At 40.2% G+C, this 17,012-nt stretch overlaps 1 protein-coding gene across 1 annotated transcript in view; it reads right to left on the minus strand.

The window, feature by feature from the left end:
• Nucleotides 1-2,360: 2,360 nt before the first annotated feature.
• LOC109422787 (troponin C, isoallergen Bla g 6.0101) overlaps nucleotides 2,361-17,012 on the minus strand; it is a 57,124-nt gene continuing 42,472 nt past the window's right edge. The window contains exons 6-7 of the mRNA XM_029878807.2: nucleotides 2,756-2,843; nucleotides 2,361-2,689 (exon numbers count right to left, since the gene is read on the minus strand). Coding sequence (XP_029734667.1) covers nucleotides 2,818-2,843 — 26 coding nt within the window. The 3' untranslated portion in view covers nucleotides 2,361-2,689; nucleotides 2,756-2,817. The remainder of the gene's footprint in view (nucleotides 2,690-2,755; nucleotides 2,844-17,012) is intronic.

Here is a 17,012-nt window from a genome sequence, read left to right on the forward strand (position 1 = left end):
CGCTATAGAAACTTAACCTAAAAAAAAAATTCAAATTCAAATCAATTCAAGCTATAAAAGTATTCAATTCACTTCAATTCAAAAACACTCTAAAATTAAACTAAAAGCAATTCAACTGTAAGCAAGCTATAAAATTGTCGATTTCAATCTACTGTAATAGAAAAAAAATCTTAAGGAAATTTAACTTTACTGAAATTTACTCAAAATCGAATCAATTGAATTTGAGATTCCGTAATTTGACGTTGGGCGCCAATGTAACCGTTCTCAAACTCGCACGAGGGTTTGGTAAACCTGGTGGCTTTAGCGCCACTCTCGTCTGAGAGACCACCAGTCTGTTGTTTGCCCGACTTTGCTGAGACAAGTTCCTCAGGGCTTTCGAACGGTCGTTTGACTCCAAAATTACTCAAAATCCTTTCGAATCTAGATCAACTCCGAACTCTATCCCCACCTTTTCCTTAATGACCCCAACAACCTCAGCTCGTTCAATCCTAGACGCAATATCGATTTTGAAGAGTGGAAGTCCGATTCTCAGTTAGCCTGAACTGAACGAAAACGACAAACCTTAAGAAAAGCGAAACTCTTTCTGAAGTGCTAAAAACGGAACGTAACAAAGTTTCGGTACTTCAACTCTAACAATTTCTTTATTGATCAACTACCATTCGGGTTGGACGAAAAATGTGGTTAACGGGAAACTCTAACGGAAGCTAGTCATGGCCATGAACAAATAAAACTTCCACATACCTGCGCAGGATTTTGGACGTTGACTCGATGCGATGCTCGTAGACAGCACGAACCTCGGCGATGGCGGTGGAAACTTTCGGGGTAATGGCGCCGAAGTGATTCCGCCTTTGCTGCAGGATGGCGGGCTGCGTAGCGAGTCCGCGCGGGTATGGCCGAAACTATAGGTGCGGGGTGAGTGGCGGCTGGACGGAAGACTTCCGATTTGCGGCCCTTGAACGTCCGGATCGAACCTTTCCTTCCAAACAGAAACCCGCTTGCCCAACGACCAGGCTTCGCGTACTTACATTCCTACTAGGCCGAGCGGGGCGAAGTTGGTTACTATGAGGAAGTTCCGGTTCGCTTCGTTCTTTCGGGCGGTCCACACGGGTTGTAGCTTGGTGGACTATTCCGGGTGGTTGATTGGCGACCACCGGTAATTTCGCTTCGCTTGGCTAAGCGACCTCACTCACACTCCGTTTTGCTACCCCTAGGGGCGGGCCTTGGCGGTTGCACGGACTCGAAGAAAATGTCCTTTGACGGAAAAGGTGGCCGAAACGCCACGGTGCTTTGGGCCGTCGACTCCGGTCGACGCTCAACGTTACTCCAGCCCGTACCAAAAAGCGCCACAGCGCTGGAATGTCCAACGCGAATGACATTAGTCTCACTTTCGTTAATTTAATCAATTATTTCGAATATTTACCTTTTTGTACTTAAAAATCACTAAAAACTTTAGTAGCGATCGCGAAGACGAAGACTACGTTACTTTACTATAAATGAAAATTACCAATTAGCCGTTTTGAACACTTCACTTAAAACATTCCACTTTTCTTAAATTACCTTATAAACGTTAGTCAACTTTCACAATCGAAATATTCAAATTAATCCAAAAACTTTAACTCTATAACGCGATGACTACTACTTTCCAGCCGATATGCGAGCGAAATGAACGAGCTCAAGTCATTTTTCCAACAAGAAACCTATCTAAACAATTAACATATTATCTCTAGAAATTGCGCCAACGACAAATTCGAATGGCGAATTAAGAATTTGGCGCCGGTCTAGATTCGTCAAGATGGTGTAACTGAGATACATATATTCAGGAGCCATTGCTGCACTCACTACGTCTTTTTATGGCATTGCTATAGCCGAGACACAAACCTTATACCGACAAATTATTTATATTTACAAAACAAACAGTCACAAGCAAAGTCAGGTTATGTTATGAATTCAAATGCAATCGTATTATTTCTCGTCAATTTCTACAAAAGCAATTATTAATTGAAAACTTAATTAAACAAATTATATACATAATTTTGCTTAAAAAGAGAAAAACGTCAAAACCGTTTCTCTCAAACCGTTTCGTCATCTCAAATTCAATTCAATCATATTCAAATACTACTATCTTATTCAAGCGTACTAAGCTAAACAAAATATATGGATTCAAAGCAAAATTATTTTACCTAAAAAGAATAAAAACGTCAAAACGTTACACAACGCAAGATTTGATTGATTTTTCTTCTTTTCATTAAAATTTCATTCAACCATTGTTGTGCTTGGTCGTCTTTGGAATTTCGATTGGTGTTTATTTTTTCTGCACGTGCGGGCCGGTTCGGTGGGACAAAAAAAAGCAAAACGAAATGGTAAGAAAAGCATTTATAATACATTTGCATAACAACTGGCTTTTACACTTTCATTCTCAAACATTTCGTGGAACTTTGTGACAATAATTGATTATTCTTCGGTTGAAACCTGCCTGGTTTGAGAAATATAAACGAAAGTGAATTTTTGAGATGATGATGCCTGGTACAACAGAATACAGTAGTTCGTTAGAGGTTTCATTGATCAGTGCACGAATTAGCTTATGCCAGAAATGTGAAAAATAACACCAATTATCCTAACTTGGGTGGAGCGTGAACCGTATTGCTCATGTCTTGGTTGAACTCTTTTGCATCCTCCAACGGTCAGTCACCTAAAAAAGGAAACGGTTATATCAACGATTTTCAGTCGAGGCATAAGTAATATGTAGAGCAGTTACCTTTGAGTATGTGTCTCATGATATGATGATGCCTCTTAAACTGGTGGGCGTAAATATGTGATCTAACTTTCCTTGTTCGGATCTCGATCTGTAAAATTTTCATAGAGTTATTTATATTAAGGTGGCGTTTCCCAATATGAGTTAGGCTATTTGGACTGTAGAAAGCTTACCCAGAAAGTGTTTGCAAGACAGAAAGCCACGCCAAAAAAGATTTAGCGAAAGAAAATCAGCGGTAAAGGTTAAATTGTTTTTGTGCAAAGAAAAATAATGAACTGTGAATTATAATAACTGTAGTTGTGGAGCGGACCTGGTGTGATGGTTAAAATACTTGACTATCACGCCGAGGACCTGGGATCGAATCACACTCCCGACAAACTCGCAAAATGTGAGTTCTTCCTTCGGAAAGGAAGTAAAGTGTGGGTCCCGAGATGAACTAGCCTAGGGCTAAAAATCTCGTTAATACAGCTGAGAAGTACGCTTTGTCCCAGTTGAAACGTTATGCCATCATAAACACGTTTATCGCTCTTATTAAGCATTGGTTACGATAATCTCGATTTGTTCATGCGAATGTTGAGTGCAGACAGAATAAGAGAATCAAATTATTCTGGCGCGATTAAGCTGAAAGTTCAACAATGGCAGAAAAATGTCGACATTTGTTGCTAGATATGCTCATTAGTATGGGACAAATCTCAAATCCTCGCCGCAGTCGACTTTTTGAATTTCATTTAGGTCCTACATGAACTGTGCAAAATTTCAGAGCGATCGGTTCAAAGTTAATATAGGATTTTCTATGGGAAATGTTACACTTTCAGAGAAAAAATCCCAAAGGTCAGCCTTGGCTGCTGCTGTTGCTGGTGATGGTGATGGTGATGGTACCTGCCATCGCATGCATTAGCGGCAGTGCTGCTGATAAATTGAAGCAATGAACCATTCGTCGGATCATTAAATCGGTAATAATTAAATAACTTTTTGCACAGGCATTCTATCGTTTTACGGTCTTTGAAGGAAAGTTTAATGGAAAAATTTCTATAAGAAGCATTGATCGATTTGAATTAAGGAGATAAGACGTGACCTTTGAATTTTTTTTCTCTGTAACATTTCCCCTAGTAAACTTTGTAAAATTGGAACCGCTTGCGCCAAATTATTGTTTCACCGATCGCGCTGAAATTTTGCACAGTTCATATGGGACCTAAATGGTATCCAAAAAGTCGACTGGAGCGAGAATTTTTTTTCCCTTACAAGCGTGTCCCATGCTAATTCTCATAAAATATAAACGATGACATTAAAAGATGTTCTCGTCAGATTAATGTGCATGTACAAGTTCACATGGATACCTAAGTCTACTAGGAATTCCATAATAAGATTTCAATGATCACCTCTGTACACCGTTTTGACACAACAAGATGGTGAAGTCGAATTTGAGTTTAAGCTTGATGGACCGCCCGTAGATGTTACTCCAGTATCGCCAGACCAGCTACACTCACACAAGGAACCAATGAGATTATGTGCAGGCTAAGCATGCATGTTCAGTGTATGAGCGTTGGTGATCCTCTATTTTTAGACGACAATGGCGCCTGCCACGTCAGGTTGCAGGTCAATGTGGGGAAGGGTAAGGAAGTGATGGCACGGTAAAGGCTGGGTATGCTGCGCAATTCAGATCCCATTGTGATCCACTAGCCCAGCAACTCATATCCCTACCTCTTCGTGGTACCGGCCGGAAACTATGAGCATCCTTAGGGAAGATCGCGTAACCATCCATGGTGGGAACTTTCGTCATAGGCTGACATGGAAGGGGGGGGGGGGGTTTGCTTCGGCAAACCTGAGCGTCTGTTCTCCAGGACGAACGGCTCACAACAGCGTCTGATCCCCATGTTAGGGGCGGCTGATCTACGTCCGAGTGCCAGGGAAGGACTCTAAGCTCAACTGTGGTCCTCCGGGAAGTTGGGGGATGGTGTCAGGCCCTACGAGCCAGCCGTAAAAAAAAACATTGTAACGGAAAATCAGCAACAGAATAATATGAACCGAGACCAACGGCAACGACCCCAGCGAACAAAAAGGACTTGCGATTAGAAACTCGGTACGTGGAACTGCCGATCCCTCAACTTCATTGGGAGCATCCGCATACTCGTCGATCTAGTGAAGGACCGCGGGTACGGCATCGTTGCGCTGCAAGAGGTGTGTTGGACAGGATCCATGGTGCGAACGTTTATAGGTAATCATACCATCTACCAGAGCTGCGGCAACACACGCGAGCTGGGAACAGCTTTCATCGTAATGGGTGATATGCAGAGGCGCGTGATCGGTTGGTGGCCGATCGACGAAAGAATGTGCAGGTTGAGGATCAAGGACCGATTCTTCAACTTCAGCATAATAAACGTGCACAGCCCACACTCCGGAAGTACTGATGATGACAAGGACGCATTTTACGCGCAGCTCGAACGCGAGTACGATCGCTGCCCAAGCCACGACGTCAAGATCATCATAGAAGATTTGAACGCTCAGGTAGGCCAGGAGAAGGAATTCAGACCGACGATTGGTAAGTTCAGTGCCCACCAGCAGACGAACGAAAACGGCCTACGACTCATTGATTCCACCGCCTCCAAAAATATGACCATTCGTAGCACCTTTTTTCAACACAGCCTCCCTTATCGTTACACCTGGAGATCACTATAACAGACGGAATCTCAAATCGACCACGTTCTGATTGACGGACGGCACTTCTCCGACATTATCGACGTCAGGACCTGTCGTGGCACCAACATCGACTCCGACCACAATCTGGTGATGATCAAACTGCGCCCAAAACTCTCCGTCATCAACAATGTACGGTACCGTCAACCGCCACGGTACAACCTAGAGTGACTGAAGCAACCGGATGTCGCCTCAGCATACGCGCAGAATCTCGAGGCCGCGTTCCCAGACGAGGGCGAGCTCGATGAGGCCCCTCTAGACGACTGCTGGTGTACAGTGAAAGCAGCCATCAACGACGCAGCCGAGAGCACGGAACGAATGGTTCGACGAAGAGTGCAGAACGGTTTTGGAGGAGAAGAACGCAGCGAGGGCGATAATGCTGCAGCAAGGGACCCGACAGAACGTGGAGCGTTACAAACAGAAGCGGAAACAGCGGACCCGCCGCCTGGAAGAAGCGGAGTGTGAAGAAATGGAATTGCTGTGCCGTTCCCAAGAAACACGGAAGTTCTATCAGAAGCTTAACGCATCCCGCAACGGCTTATGCAGGAATAACGACGGAGGCCGCTTGACGGACGGACGTGGGGTGATCGAAAGGTGGAAGCAGTAATTCGATCAGCACCTGAACGGCGTGGATAACGTTGGCACGGGAGCGCACGGCAACGGAGGAAATGACGACGCCAGTGCAGCGGAGGACGGAACTAAACCAACTCCCACGCTGAGGGAAGTTAGGGATGCCCCAGAGAACTAGTTATCGTATAAGATGTTGCATAAGATGATAAAAAGGAGGCCAAATGCGTGCATGCCTCCATATAGGTGCATGTAAAATGTACGCATATCGCCTCCACTTCAACATCATATTCAACATCTAATAGGTACGATCCCTGCTTGACTGGGGCCATTCACCAGCTGAAAACCAACAAAGCAGCTGGTAAGGATGGTATCGCCGCTGAACTCATCAAGATGGGCCCAGAAAAGGTGGCCACCTGTCTGCATCGGCTGATAGTCAGGATCTGGGAAACCGAACAGCTACCGGAGGAGTGGAAGGAAGGGGTAATCTGTCCATTCACAAAAAAGGCGACCATTTGGAATGTGAGAGCTTCAGGGCGATCACTATTTTGTATGCTACCTACAAAGTGCTATCCCAGATCATCTTCCGTCGTTTGTCACCTAAAACGAATGAGTTCGTGGGAAGTTATCAAGCCGGCTTGATCGACGGCCGGTCGACAACGGACCAGATCTTTACCGTACGGTAAATCCTCCAGAAATGCCGTGAATACCAGGTCCCAACGCATCACCTGTTCATCGACTTCAAAGCGGCATACAAAAGTATCGACCGCGCAGAGCTATGGAGAATCATGGACGAAAACAGCTTTCCTGGGAAGCTGACTAGACTGATTAAAGCAACGATGGACGGTGTGCAAAACTGCGTAAGGGTTCCGGGTGAACTATCCAGTGCATTCGAATCTCGCCGGGGACTGCGACAACGTGATGGACTCTCATGCCTACTCTTCAACATCGTTCTGGAAGGTGTGATGCGACGAGCCGGGCTCAACAACCGGTGAACGATTTTCATAAAATCCGGAAAATTTGTGTGCTTTGCGGACGACATGGACATTATTGCCAGTACATTTGGAACGGTGGCAAAGCTGTACACCCGCCTGAAACGCGAAGCAGCAAAGGTCGGACTGGTGGTGAATGCCTCAAAAACAAAGTACATGCTGGTAGGCGGAACCGAACACGACCGGATCCGTCTGGGTAGTAATGTTACGATAGACGGGGATACTTTCGAGGTGGTGGAGGAATTCGTCTACCTCGGATCCTTACTGACGGCTGACAACAAAGTGAGCCGTGAAATTCGGAGGCGCATCATCAGTGGAAGTCGGGCCTACCACGGGCTCCAGAAGAAACTGCGGTCGAAAAAGATTCACCCACGCACCAAATGCACCATGTACGCTAATAAGACCGGTGGTTCTCTACGGACACGAGACATGGACCATGCTCGAGGAGGACCTGCAAGCACTCGAGTTTTCGAGCGACGGGTGCTAAGAACGATCTTCGGCGGCGTACAGGAGAACAGTGTGTGGCGGAGAAGGATGAAACACGAGCTCGCTGCACTTTCCGGCGAACCCAGTATCCAGAAAGTGGCCAAAGCCGGAAGGATACGATGGGCAGGGCATGTTGCAAGAATGCCGGACAACAACCCTGCAAAGCTGGTGTTTGCTAACCATCCAGTTGGTACAAGAAGGCGTGGAGCGCAGAGAGCACGATGGGCGGACCAGGTGGAGCGTGATCTGGCGAGTGTTGGGCGTGACCGACATTGGAGAGCTGCAGCTGCAAATCGAGTATTATGGCGGCAAATTGTTGATTCAGTAGTATCATGAATTTGATGTTAACTAAATAAATGAATGAATTTCCGCTAAAATTTCTTCAAAAGTGATCATTTGAATTTCTACTAGAAATAGCACTACGAAAATGTCCCATTCCCTAAAATTGGTAAAAAAACTCCTCAAAAAATGTTAGCATAGATTACGCGAAAAATTGTTTTAAGAGCTTCTCTGCCATGCCAGAAATTTCGGCCAAGAGCAATCTTGCACAGTTCCACTGTACTTCCTTTATCACCGTTTAAAATGTTCTTACTCTGCTGATTGTTCGAGGTACCGTCGTGCGGGGTGTCATTGGGCCAAAGTGGAGTAACATTGGGCCACTATTCCGCACGGTTAGAATACGACGAGAATGCATATTGTACGCTAAACTGCAAGAATACATAATTCTAAGATACTTGGCAACCAGCGTCAAATTCTCTGACTTGTATTGAATTCGTAGGGTCGATGGACCAATGTTACCCTATAGGCCCAATGTCACCCCGAACGACGGTATACATTTTTCAATGATACATAATACAAATTTATTTATCTTTGTTATTTTTATCTTTCAGTAAGAATGATGATTTCTTTGCGATTTTCATACATTCTACATTAGCAAAAGATATATTCCTTAGAAAGCGGGTCCCTATAATCACCAAATAGCTGAATCCACGAAATAATAAAGTAGGGCCAGATTAGCAACTTTTACTGAAGGCAAAGCACTACTGGGATGAAATAAATAGCTCATATACTATTAATTAACGCAGCACGCATGCCATTGAAGAGTCACAGCAGCAACAGTTTTACTTGCACTGAAATTATTGTGACTTACTTAGCATTGCGTTAAGAGTAAGTTACAGGGACTTCTGTGCAACAAAAACTTGTCTGTCGTGACTCTTTTTTGATGTGTGTATTGCTTAAAAATTAACTTTTTTGTAGAGTTTTCCGCTAATTTCGGTAAACGGTTAGAAACTAATAAAGCCTGCAGCTCTGTAATGAATCGGTAAAATCGGCCAAAAAATTGAATGAAAGCTTTTTGGTGTATGTTTATTATTTGTTTCAAGTTTCATAAAAATCGATGCATTACATTTGCCTGTGGATGAAAAACAAACAGATGTTGTTTAAGCATGTTGTACAATCATGGCCAACTTTCATTCATATAAAACATGGCTATTTTGCGCTACAATTCAAAGTTCTGTGAGGATAGTTTTGAAATTTCTTAAGCAGCCATGATACTTATTGAGACACTTTCTCATTCAATTTGATCAATTTGTTTAAAAGCTACTGGTATGGTGTTGATAGGGGTGAGTGCTAGTGAAAATGTTTCGTGTTTTTCATGTGCGATGTTTGCCTATTCATAACGTTTGAATGGCTCTGCCAATTCAATTAAATTTTCACAGCCGGTAGTAGATTATGTGTTTATTATGCCTACAAAATTTAACACTTTCAACAGTAGAATCGAAACAATAAGGGGTGCTGACTAATTTCTGTCTGAGAGACGAAAATAACGATCCGTCCCAATATACATTTCGACTATAAAATTGTTGATAGTGCAAAGATTTTTTGAAATTTTGCCTATGCAAGAAATGTAGATTCAGAAGGTTATCTTCAAAATTTCAGCCATATCCTTTATCAAATTCAAAAGGTACAGCGTTGATAGGCTACTGTTTTGATGCTACAACAAAAATTACTGCACCGATTCACATAAAATTTTGCAGGTGAAATGACCACATCTTCGGATGTCATCAGGACAAATTGATCAATTCAAATGTATCTATTGCAGAGTTACAGTTGTATTTCTGTGTCCAGATTATTGCGGATACAGGCTTCAGAAAATGGGTATGGGTTATATTGCTGCTACCATTTTAAAACATAATTCACCCAAATTCCAACGTCATTGTTGTAAGTTTTGCAACATATTTTTAAATATGTTGTGACTTTAGAAAAACTTCCAACATCAACATGATCGAATAAGTTGCGAGTATTGGGCGACATTTCAGATAATATTTCTAGTTCAATAACAACTGAGCTTTTCAATTCGTTGTACTGCACGAACTTTTTCCATGGCAACCACTGTACGCAGCACTGACTGAAACACTCTCCGAATGTTTAATCGGTTGTCCCCCATTTCCCGGAAAACAATTTCCCGGAAAACCGTTTCCCGGAAAGACGTTTCCCGGAAATCCATTTCCCGGAATGGACCATTTCCCGGAAATCCATTTCCCGGAATGTACCATTTCCCGGAATGCACCATTTCCCGGAAAAAAAATTTTAAGATTAATTTTCCGTTTCTTTTCACGGAGAAAACAAAGTACCCAAATATGAGTTTATTTCACCCAACTTCGGGGTTGCGTGCGGGAACCCATATTTGAGTTCGTGGAAGCGATGTTGAAGTGGGTTTTTTTTACATTTGATCCCGTGCGGCAAAGTACCTACCGGCTAAGTTTTTTTCACCCAACTGCTAGTTCAAAATACACAAATTTGAGTTAAATACTGTTTACTCAATTTTGGCTTCCCGCACCGAACTGTCAAAGTTGGGTTGGTTCGCTCTTCGCTCTCTGACAACAACAAAGAGAGTGGATGAGAGAGGAGACAAAAAAGAACTCAAAAGTGAGTTTAAAAAAACTCAAATTTAGGTACTTGAGTTTCTCCGTGTTCTGTAAATAATGGCAGTTAATTATAATTGTATAATGTTTGACAGTATTGATATTCAAAGAACAGTAATCGATAAAAAGAACACAAAATCATTTACTGCAGAATGCATAAGGGACCGTAATTTTTACAATTATTGTGATTCTCACAAATAGTAAATTTCTCCTTATTTCAAAGGCTATTCATTTGAGTTTTTTGTTAAAATAGTTGTCGGCATCAAACCACCGACGAAATCAAACTGCCAAGTTTTCATCACATATTTTCCCTTCTCACAAGCATAGGCTTCTAGTTAAATTGCTAAAATAGTAGTTGACATTAAGCTTGGAAGCCAACTGCAAATAATTTCATAGGCTGTTTTGGGTCCATATCATTTCGCCGAACACCATTTCGCGGAATTACATTCGCAGTGTAACATTTACCGGAATGAACAATTTCGCCGAATATCATTTCGTAGAATGACTTTTCGCGGAATACCATTTCGCGGAATTTTTACAAACGATAGAAGAATCAACAGTGTAATTTTCGCATGGCTTGGTCAGCCAAACATTTGACAATAAAAGAATGACAAATTATTTTCTCTGCTTAACTTTAACTCTGCTTAACCTTAGCTCTCCGATTGTAAATCTAATACCTTCCTGAATAAAAATTTGCCTTGTTTGATTCGTAATCTGTTCTCAAGAATTTCGAACGTTAGGCCAAAGGCCATTAGGCCAAACGTCATGAGGACGAATGGGCATTAGGCGTAATAATCAATAAGCATTCGTTGTCACATAGATTGTACTTTTAAGCGCTTATATTGGTAACTCCATCAGAGATTCTTCCTTCTTTCAAATAAGGCTGTTCTTTCTAGTAAAATACCGAATTGCTAAATGTTCCATCATTTGTCTTCTTCGTCAAAGACTGTATATGTGTTGTTAAGTTTGCGGCGATGAAATCCGGCACTCTATAGAAGATTTCACCTTCTTTTGATAATAGGCTGTTCTTTCAAGTTACACTGTTGAAAATTTTGGCAGTTTGGTCTGCTGATAAAATGAACATGTTTCCTTAAGAATGGGCTGTTCTTTAGAGTAACACTATTAATGTGTTTTTGGTGCCCAGGCTGCTGACTTTACCTTCAGAAATGTATCCTTCTCTAAATCGAGTTTTTTTTTTCGTGTTGGACAGTTATGTTGTTTATTGGTGGTCTACTGCTAACTCCGTTGGATGTTTGTCCTTCTTTTTAAATGTGGTCTGCTTTCAAATAACATTTGCTGGTGACCAAACTGATATCTACATTTAAAAATTTTCCTTCTTTAAAGAATAAGTTGTTAACTTATATGTTGCAGTGCTACAGTATTATTTAGTAAACCAGCAACTAACTCCTTCTCATGAGATTTTTCTTTCTTTTAAAAATAGGCAGATCTTTCAATCCAATTGGTCTTACATCTATTCAGCCCAGTGATTAATCGCCTCATGTCAATTGAGCCTAATCTCCCAGCATCATCATTTTCGCTCTGATCCTACTTCTCAGCTTCTACACGTCCGTTCTTATTGACTGAAAGCAATATATGTTAAAATATTGCTTTTTGTAAACCACGTGACCGCGTAACCCTTAAGTCAAGGAACACTCCTTAGGGATAACTTTATCGGCTTTCTCTTCTTTTTGATGTTCCAACTAGCTTGTACTGTTATAACATAAATCAAAACAAATCTCAATTTTGTATCAGAGGATTTTCTACCTATCAAACATACGCTGTTTTTTACAGATATGCTATTAATCAGATACCAGATATCAGCCCTTCTTCCCAACAAAGGCTGTTCTTTGATGAATATTATGCGTTATGCTGATTTTAGAAGAACAGCTTTTGAATTAATATTATTGAAGAATTTTCCTTCTTTCATACATAAGCCGTTCTTTCGAAGTATACCCTTACAAAAAATTAATTGTTGATATGAAAAATTCCATACTTCAGGGGTTCTCAAACTTTTTCACTTTGCGACCCACTTTTGAGTTTCAAAGAATTTGGCGACCCACTAGTGCGTATTTTTATAACATAAGTCATTTTTTTTAAATTTGAACTGATTTTTTTTATCACTTCCTTTGTGATATAAGTTTATTTGTAAACACGTTCAATTAAATAGTGTGATAAACTTACTTATTTTAATAATTTTTTTTTTTTTTTGTTTACAGTGCTTTTTATGTTTTTGGAAAAGGTCAAAATAATATTGACATGCCAAAGCAATTAGTTTCAGCAAATATAATAAATTACTTAAAAATCTTTGGTTTCAGTAAACTCGCTATCTTAAAAATTTTAGACAAGTTGGCGAATTTCTGAAACAAATTTGACCATTCCTGCTCCATGCATTACTACAGTACTTTGAGGAACTCTGTCATACATTTTCAAAACAGGCTTTGGAGGTATAGTAGCAACTTTAAGCTATGTAAAACTTAAAGAATTTTCAGTTGAATGAAGGCGCACTGCGTTGTCACTCAAAACCGTACATTTTTTATCTAACGACGTGCATAAATTTCAAGATTCATCAAGCAGATGCTGATTAAAATGTTACTCAATGTTACTGCGAGTATGCAAACATTAAGTAAGTTTTTTAGAATTATAGTGCTGCTAGACGATCAGATATGGTAAATGTTCAAAATACTGAAATTCATGGAAAACTAGCCTAAGCTTTATTGATATATACTTATAATTCGGTGGTGGTTCACTGATTCTTACAGAGAGTGTTTTTAAATTTCGAAACAGATCCGACATAAATGCAGGGTGATATATAATAGAACATCGCATAAATCTTCGCGACCCACCGTAAATCAGCCCGCGACCCACCAGCGGGTCGCGACCCATAGTTTGAGAAACGCTGCCATACTTCATTTGCTGTTTTGAGTTTTGAATCTTAGATCTTATCATGATGTAGTCTCTCGATCAGTTAAATTTTTGTATCATATTAACGATTTTCCGCAAAACGATTTTCCGATATGCTCCACCGCGAATAAGAATTCCGCGTAATGGTTTTTAGCGAAATGTTACACAATCGATATTTTCGGTTGTATACCATTTCACCGAAACCCATTTCGCGGAATTTTTTTTCGCGGTGTTACATTTCGCGGAATACACCATTTCGCCGAATACCATTTCGCGGAACGACTTTTCGCGGAATGTACTGTTTCGCGGAATACCATTTCGCGGAATTTAATACTTTGCATATAATAATTGAATAACACATTATATTCTCTGCTAAACTTTACTAGCTTCATCACCGATTCATGCGCAATCATAATGACCTCAGCTCTACGATTGTACCAATTGATGTTAAATCTGTTGCTTTCTGAACAAAAATTTACCTTCTTTGATTCGTAGGCTGTTCTTGAGAGTTCTGAACGTCAGGTCAAAAGCCATTCGGTCGAATGTCCTTAGGTCGAACAGAAACGAGGCCAAATAGACATTAGGAGCAATGACCAACAAGCCATCGTTGTCACATAAGTTACGGTACTTTTAAGCGCTTATATTGCAAACTCTTTCAGAGTTTTTGATTGCCTTAAAATAAGTCTGTTCTTTCCAATAACGTTGTTGTTTGGCGACTGAATTGTTGAATTTTTCATCATGTACCTTCTTCTCTTCAAAGACTGTTCATGTGGTGTGCAGTTTTTAATGATCAAATTGATATCTCTATAGATTTGACCTTCTTTTGATAATAGGCTGTTCTTTCAAGTTTACTGTTAAAAATGTTGGCTAGTAACCAAACTGCTAACTTATCTGAGATTTTTCATTCTGTCAAAAATGGGCTGATCTTTAGAGTAACACCATAGAATAACACTTGGAACAAAATGCGATAAGATCATCGTCACGAAAACATAATCGCCCAATGCTAATTACGATGTGGTTCGCAAACCCACTGAGTAGATGGCGGTAGTTATCAAACGTCAAACAGGAGTAAAAACGATGCAAGCGCCATGAGCAAGCGATTTGCGAAGTACAGAATATTTGAATAATCCGTTAAAAAGGAAAACGATGGGAAGTGAGTAGAGTGAGACGCCTGTTTGTCTGTGGTAACATTGCTAATGAGTTTTTTGGTGGCCAGGCTGCTGACGTTAGAGATTTATCCTTCTTTAAAACAAGGGCTGTTCATTCAAGTTGCACTGGAGTTATCTATTGGCGGTCTTATTGCTAACTCTGTGGGAAATATGTTCTTTAGATCTTTCGAGGCCTATTATCTTATTGATCTTACATCTATTCAGCCCAATGATTGTTCGACCCAACGTCCATTCAGTGTAATCTCCTTCGGTCTAATGATCCAGAATCATAATTCAGGAAGTGAATCTGCTTATCAACTTCCACACTTTCACCTTTATCGATTGAAAGCATTGTAATTATGCCAAAATGATGCTATTTGTAAACAGTGTGACCGCGTAACCCCTAAGCCAAGTAAAACTCCTTAGTGATAACTTTCCCAGATTTCTTTTTTATTTATTGTTTGTATGTTCTTACTAACTCAAACTGTTGTAATAGATATTAGAAAAATTCTCATTTTTGTATCACCGGGTTTTCCATCTTTCAAACAAACGCTGTTCTTAACAGACATGCTGTTGCGTTCAATACGAAACTTTTCCTTCATCTGGTCAAAACTGTTCTTTTAAAAATTGTATGCACTATACTTATTTTGGCATAACTGCTAAATTAATATTATCGTAGAATTTCCCTTCTTTCATACATAGGCTGTTCTTTCAAAGTATACTGTTACAATAATGAATTTTTGATCTGAAGTATTTCATTTTTCATGTGAATTTTGAATTGTTTGCTCTTATTAACGATTTTCCGCGAAACGGTACATTCCGCCAAATAGTTTTCGGCGAAACGGTGCATTCCGCGAAATGGTTCATTCCGCCAAATGTCATTCCGCAAAATGTTACACCGCGAAAAGAAATTCCGCGAAATGATTTTCGGCGAAATGTTATACAATCGATATTTCCCCTTCTTTTACACCTAGGCTGTTCTTCCGACATATCTTTCAAAATAGTTGTCGACATTAACCTGTCCATGTTTTCATTAAATATTGTCCCTTCTTTTAAACATAGGCTGTTTTTTCTAGTTACACAGTTAGAATAGTTATTGGCATTAAGCTAGCAATATTTCCATATGATATATTGCCTTCTTTTACGCATATGCCGTTCTTTCGTGTTAATCGAGATCAAACTGCTAACTATTTTCCCTTCTTTTAAACATAGGCTGTTCTTTAAAGTTATACTTCTATAACAGTTATTTGAAACAAACATTAGTTTTCAAAGAAGAGGAACGCAATACTTTTGACAAATACTTAGGCTACCAACAAGGAGTCTTTGATATTCGTAAGGCAATGTTCTTGTCCCTCCGATTAGCTTTGGAGGCATACCGTAATTAAGATCTTTCAATTATTCATAATACTCGTCATAAAAAAAATAATACAAATTGAGAGTAGTAGGGTAAATGCACTAGTCTTCGCCCCCTCCCTAATTTTCGCCCCCCTCATAAAACATTCGTAGTTTTTGTGATTAATTAGGTAGAATGTTGTTTGCTTTTCAACGTATCTGAGAGAGCAAATAAAAATCAATCTTGTGCACTAATGATATTCCACAAAACCAATAAATTAATCTATCGAATTAGCGATTGTGAAATAGTCATGGCAATGATATATGTTTTTTTCAACGCAATGCAAACAGTAGTGATAATCAGAACCTGGGAAGACATACAAAATCAACTCTTCTAAACCAAAATAATGAACAGTGATAACCCTACAAGTCTAAGGAATACACAGCAGGTTATTTATTCAGCTAAATTGATAAAACTTATCAATTTTTAGCTATTTTTAAAGGTGGCGAAAATTAGAGCACAAAATTTTAAGTTTCCAATTTTCGCCCCTGGCGAAATCCCTTGTCCCGTTCTATTTGTGTTTCGTGTTTCAGTTTTCGCCCCTCCCTTTCTCGTACTGAAATCGGGTGTGGAGATAACGGATGAGGTGAAGTTGATCTTTGTGAGGTAAGGGAAAGTGGGGCAGAATGTACCATTGAACCGAAAATGAAATGCAAGCAGAGACGAACCAGCCAAGGGCTGAAAGTCTCTCAAATAAAGCTAAATCAATCAATGAAATGCAAGCGAGCCAGCCAGAAAAGCACGTGGCAATCTGTCACTTTTGACACATTTCACTGTGAAGTCAGGTGTGAAGGTAAAAATGGGCGATATTTGGGACTGTTCGAGGCACGAACGTTCCAAAGCGTCGTGTCCTATGAGGGAATGCCCGCACAATCTATTTTGGAGGATAGTTTTTTTTTGCATAAAAGACGTTAATTTTTGGTTTGCGTAACGCAAATTTACCGAATCATATAAATAATTGAGGAGTCTAGATGTAAGTGACCTTTTTGTCCAATATAAAAAAAATCAAAAGTCAAACTTTTCTAAACTTGTTTAAAACGATGTTCACGGTAATGAGAAGACATACAAAAAAATGGGAAAGAAAATGGAATTGATTTTGAAAAACTTTGCATTGGGTGAACAATTGGTGATAAATTTCGCGCCTCTTTTACTCAC

This window comes from Aedes albopictus, chromosome 2 (assembly GCF_035046485.1).
Source record: "Aedes albopictus strain Foshan chromosome 2, AalbF5, whole genome shotgun sequence".
Classification (NCBI taxonomy): Eukaryota; Metazoa; Arthropoda; class Insecta; order Diptera; family Culicidae; genus Aedes; species Aedes albopictus.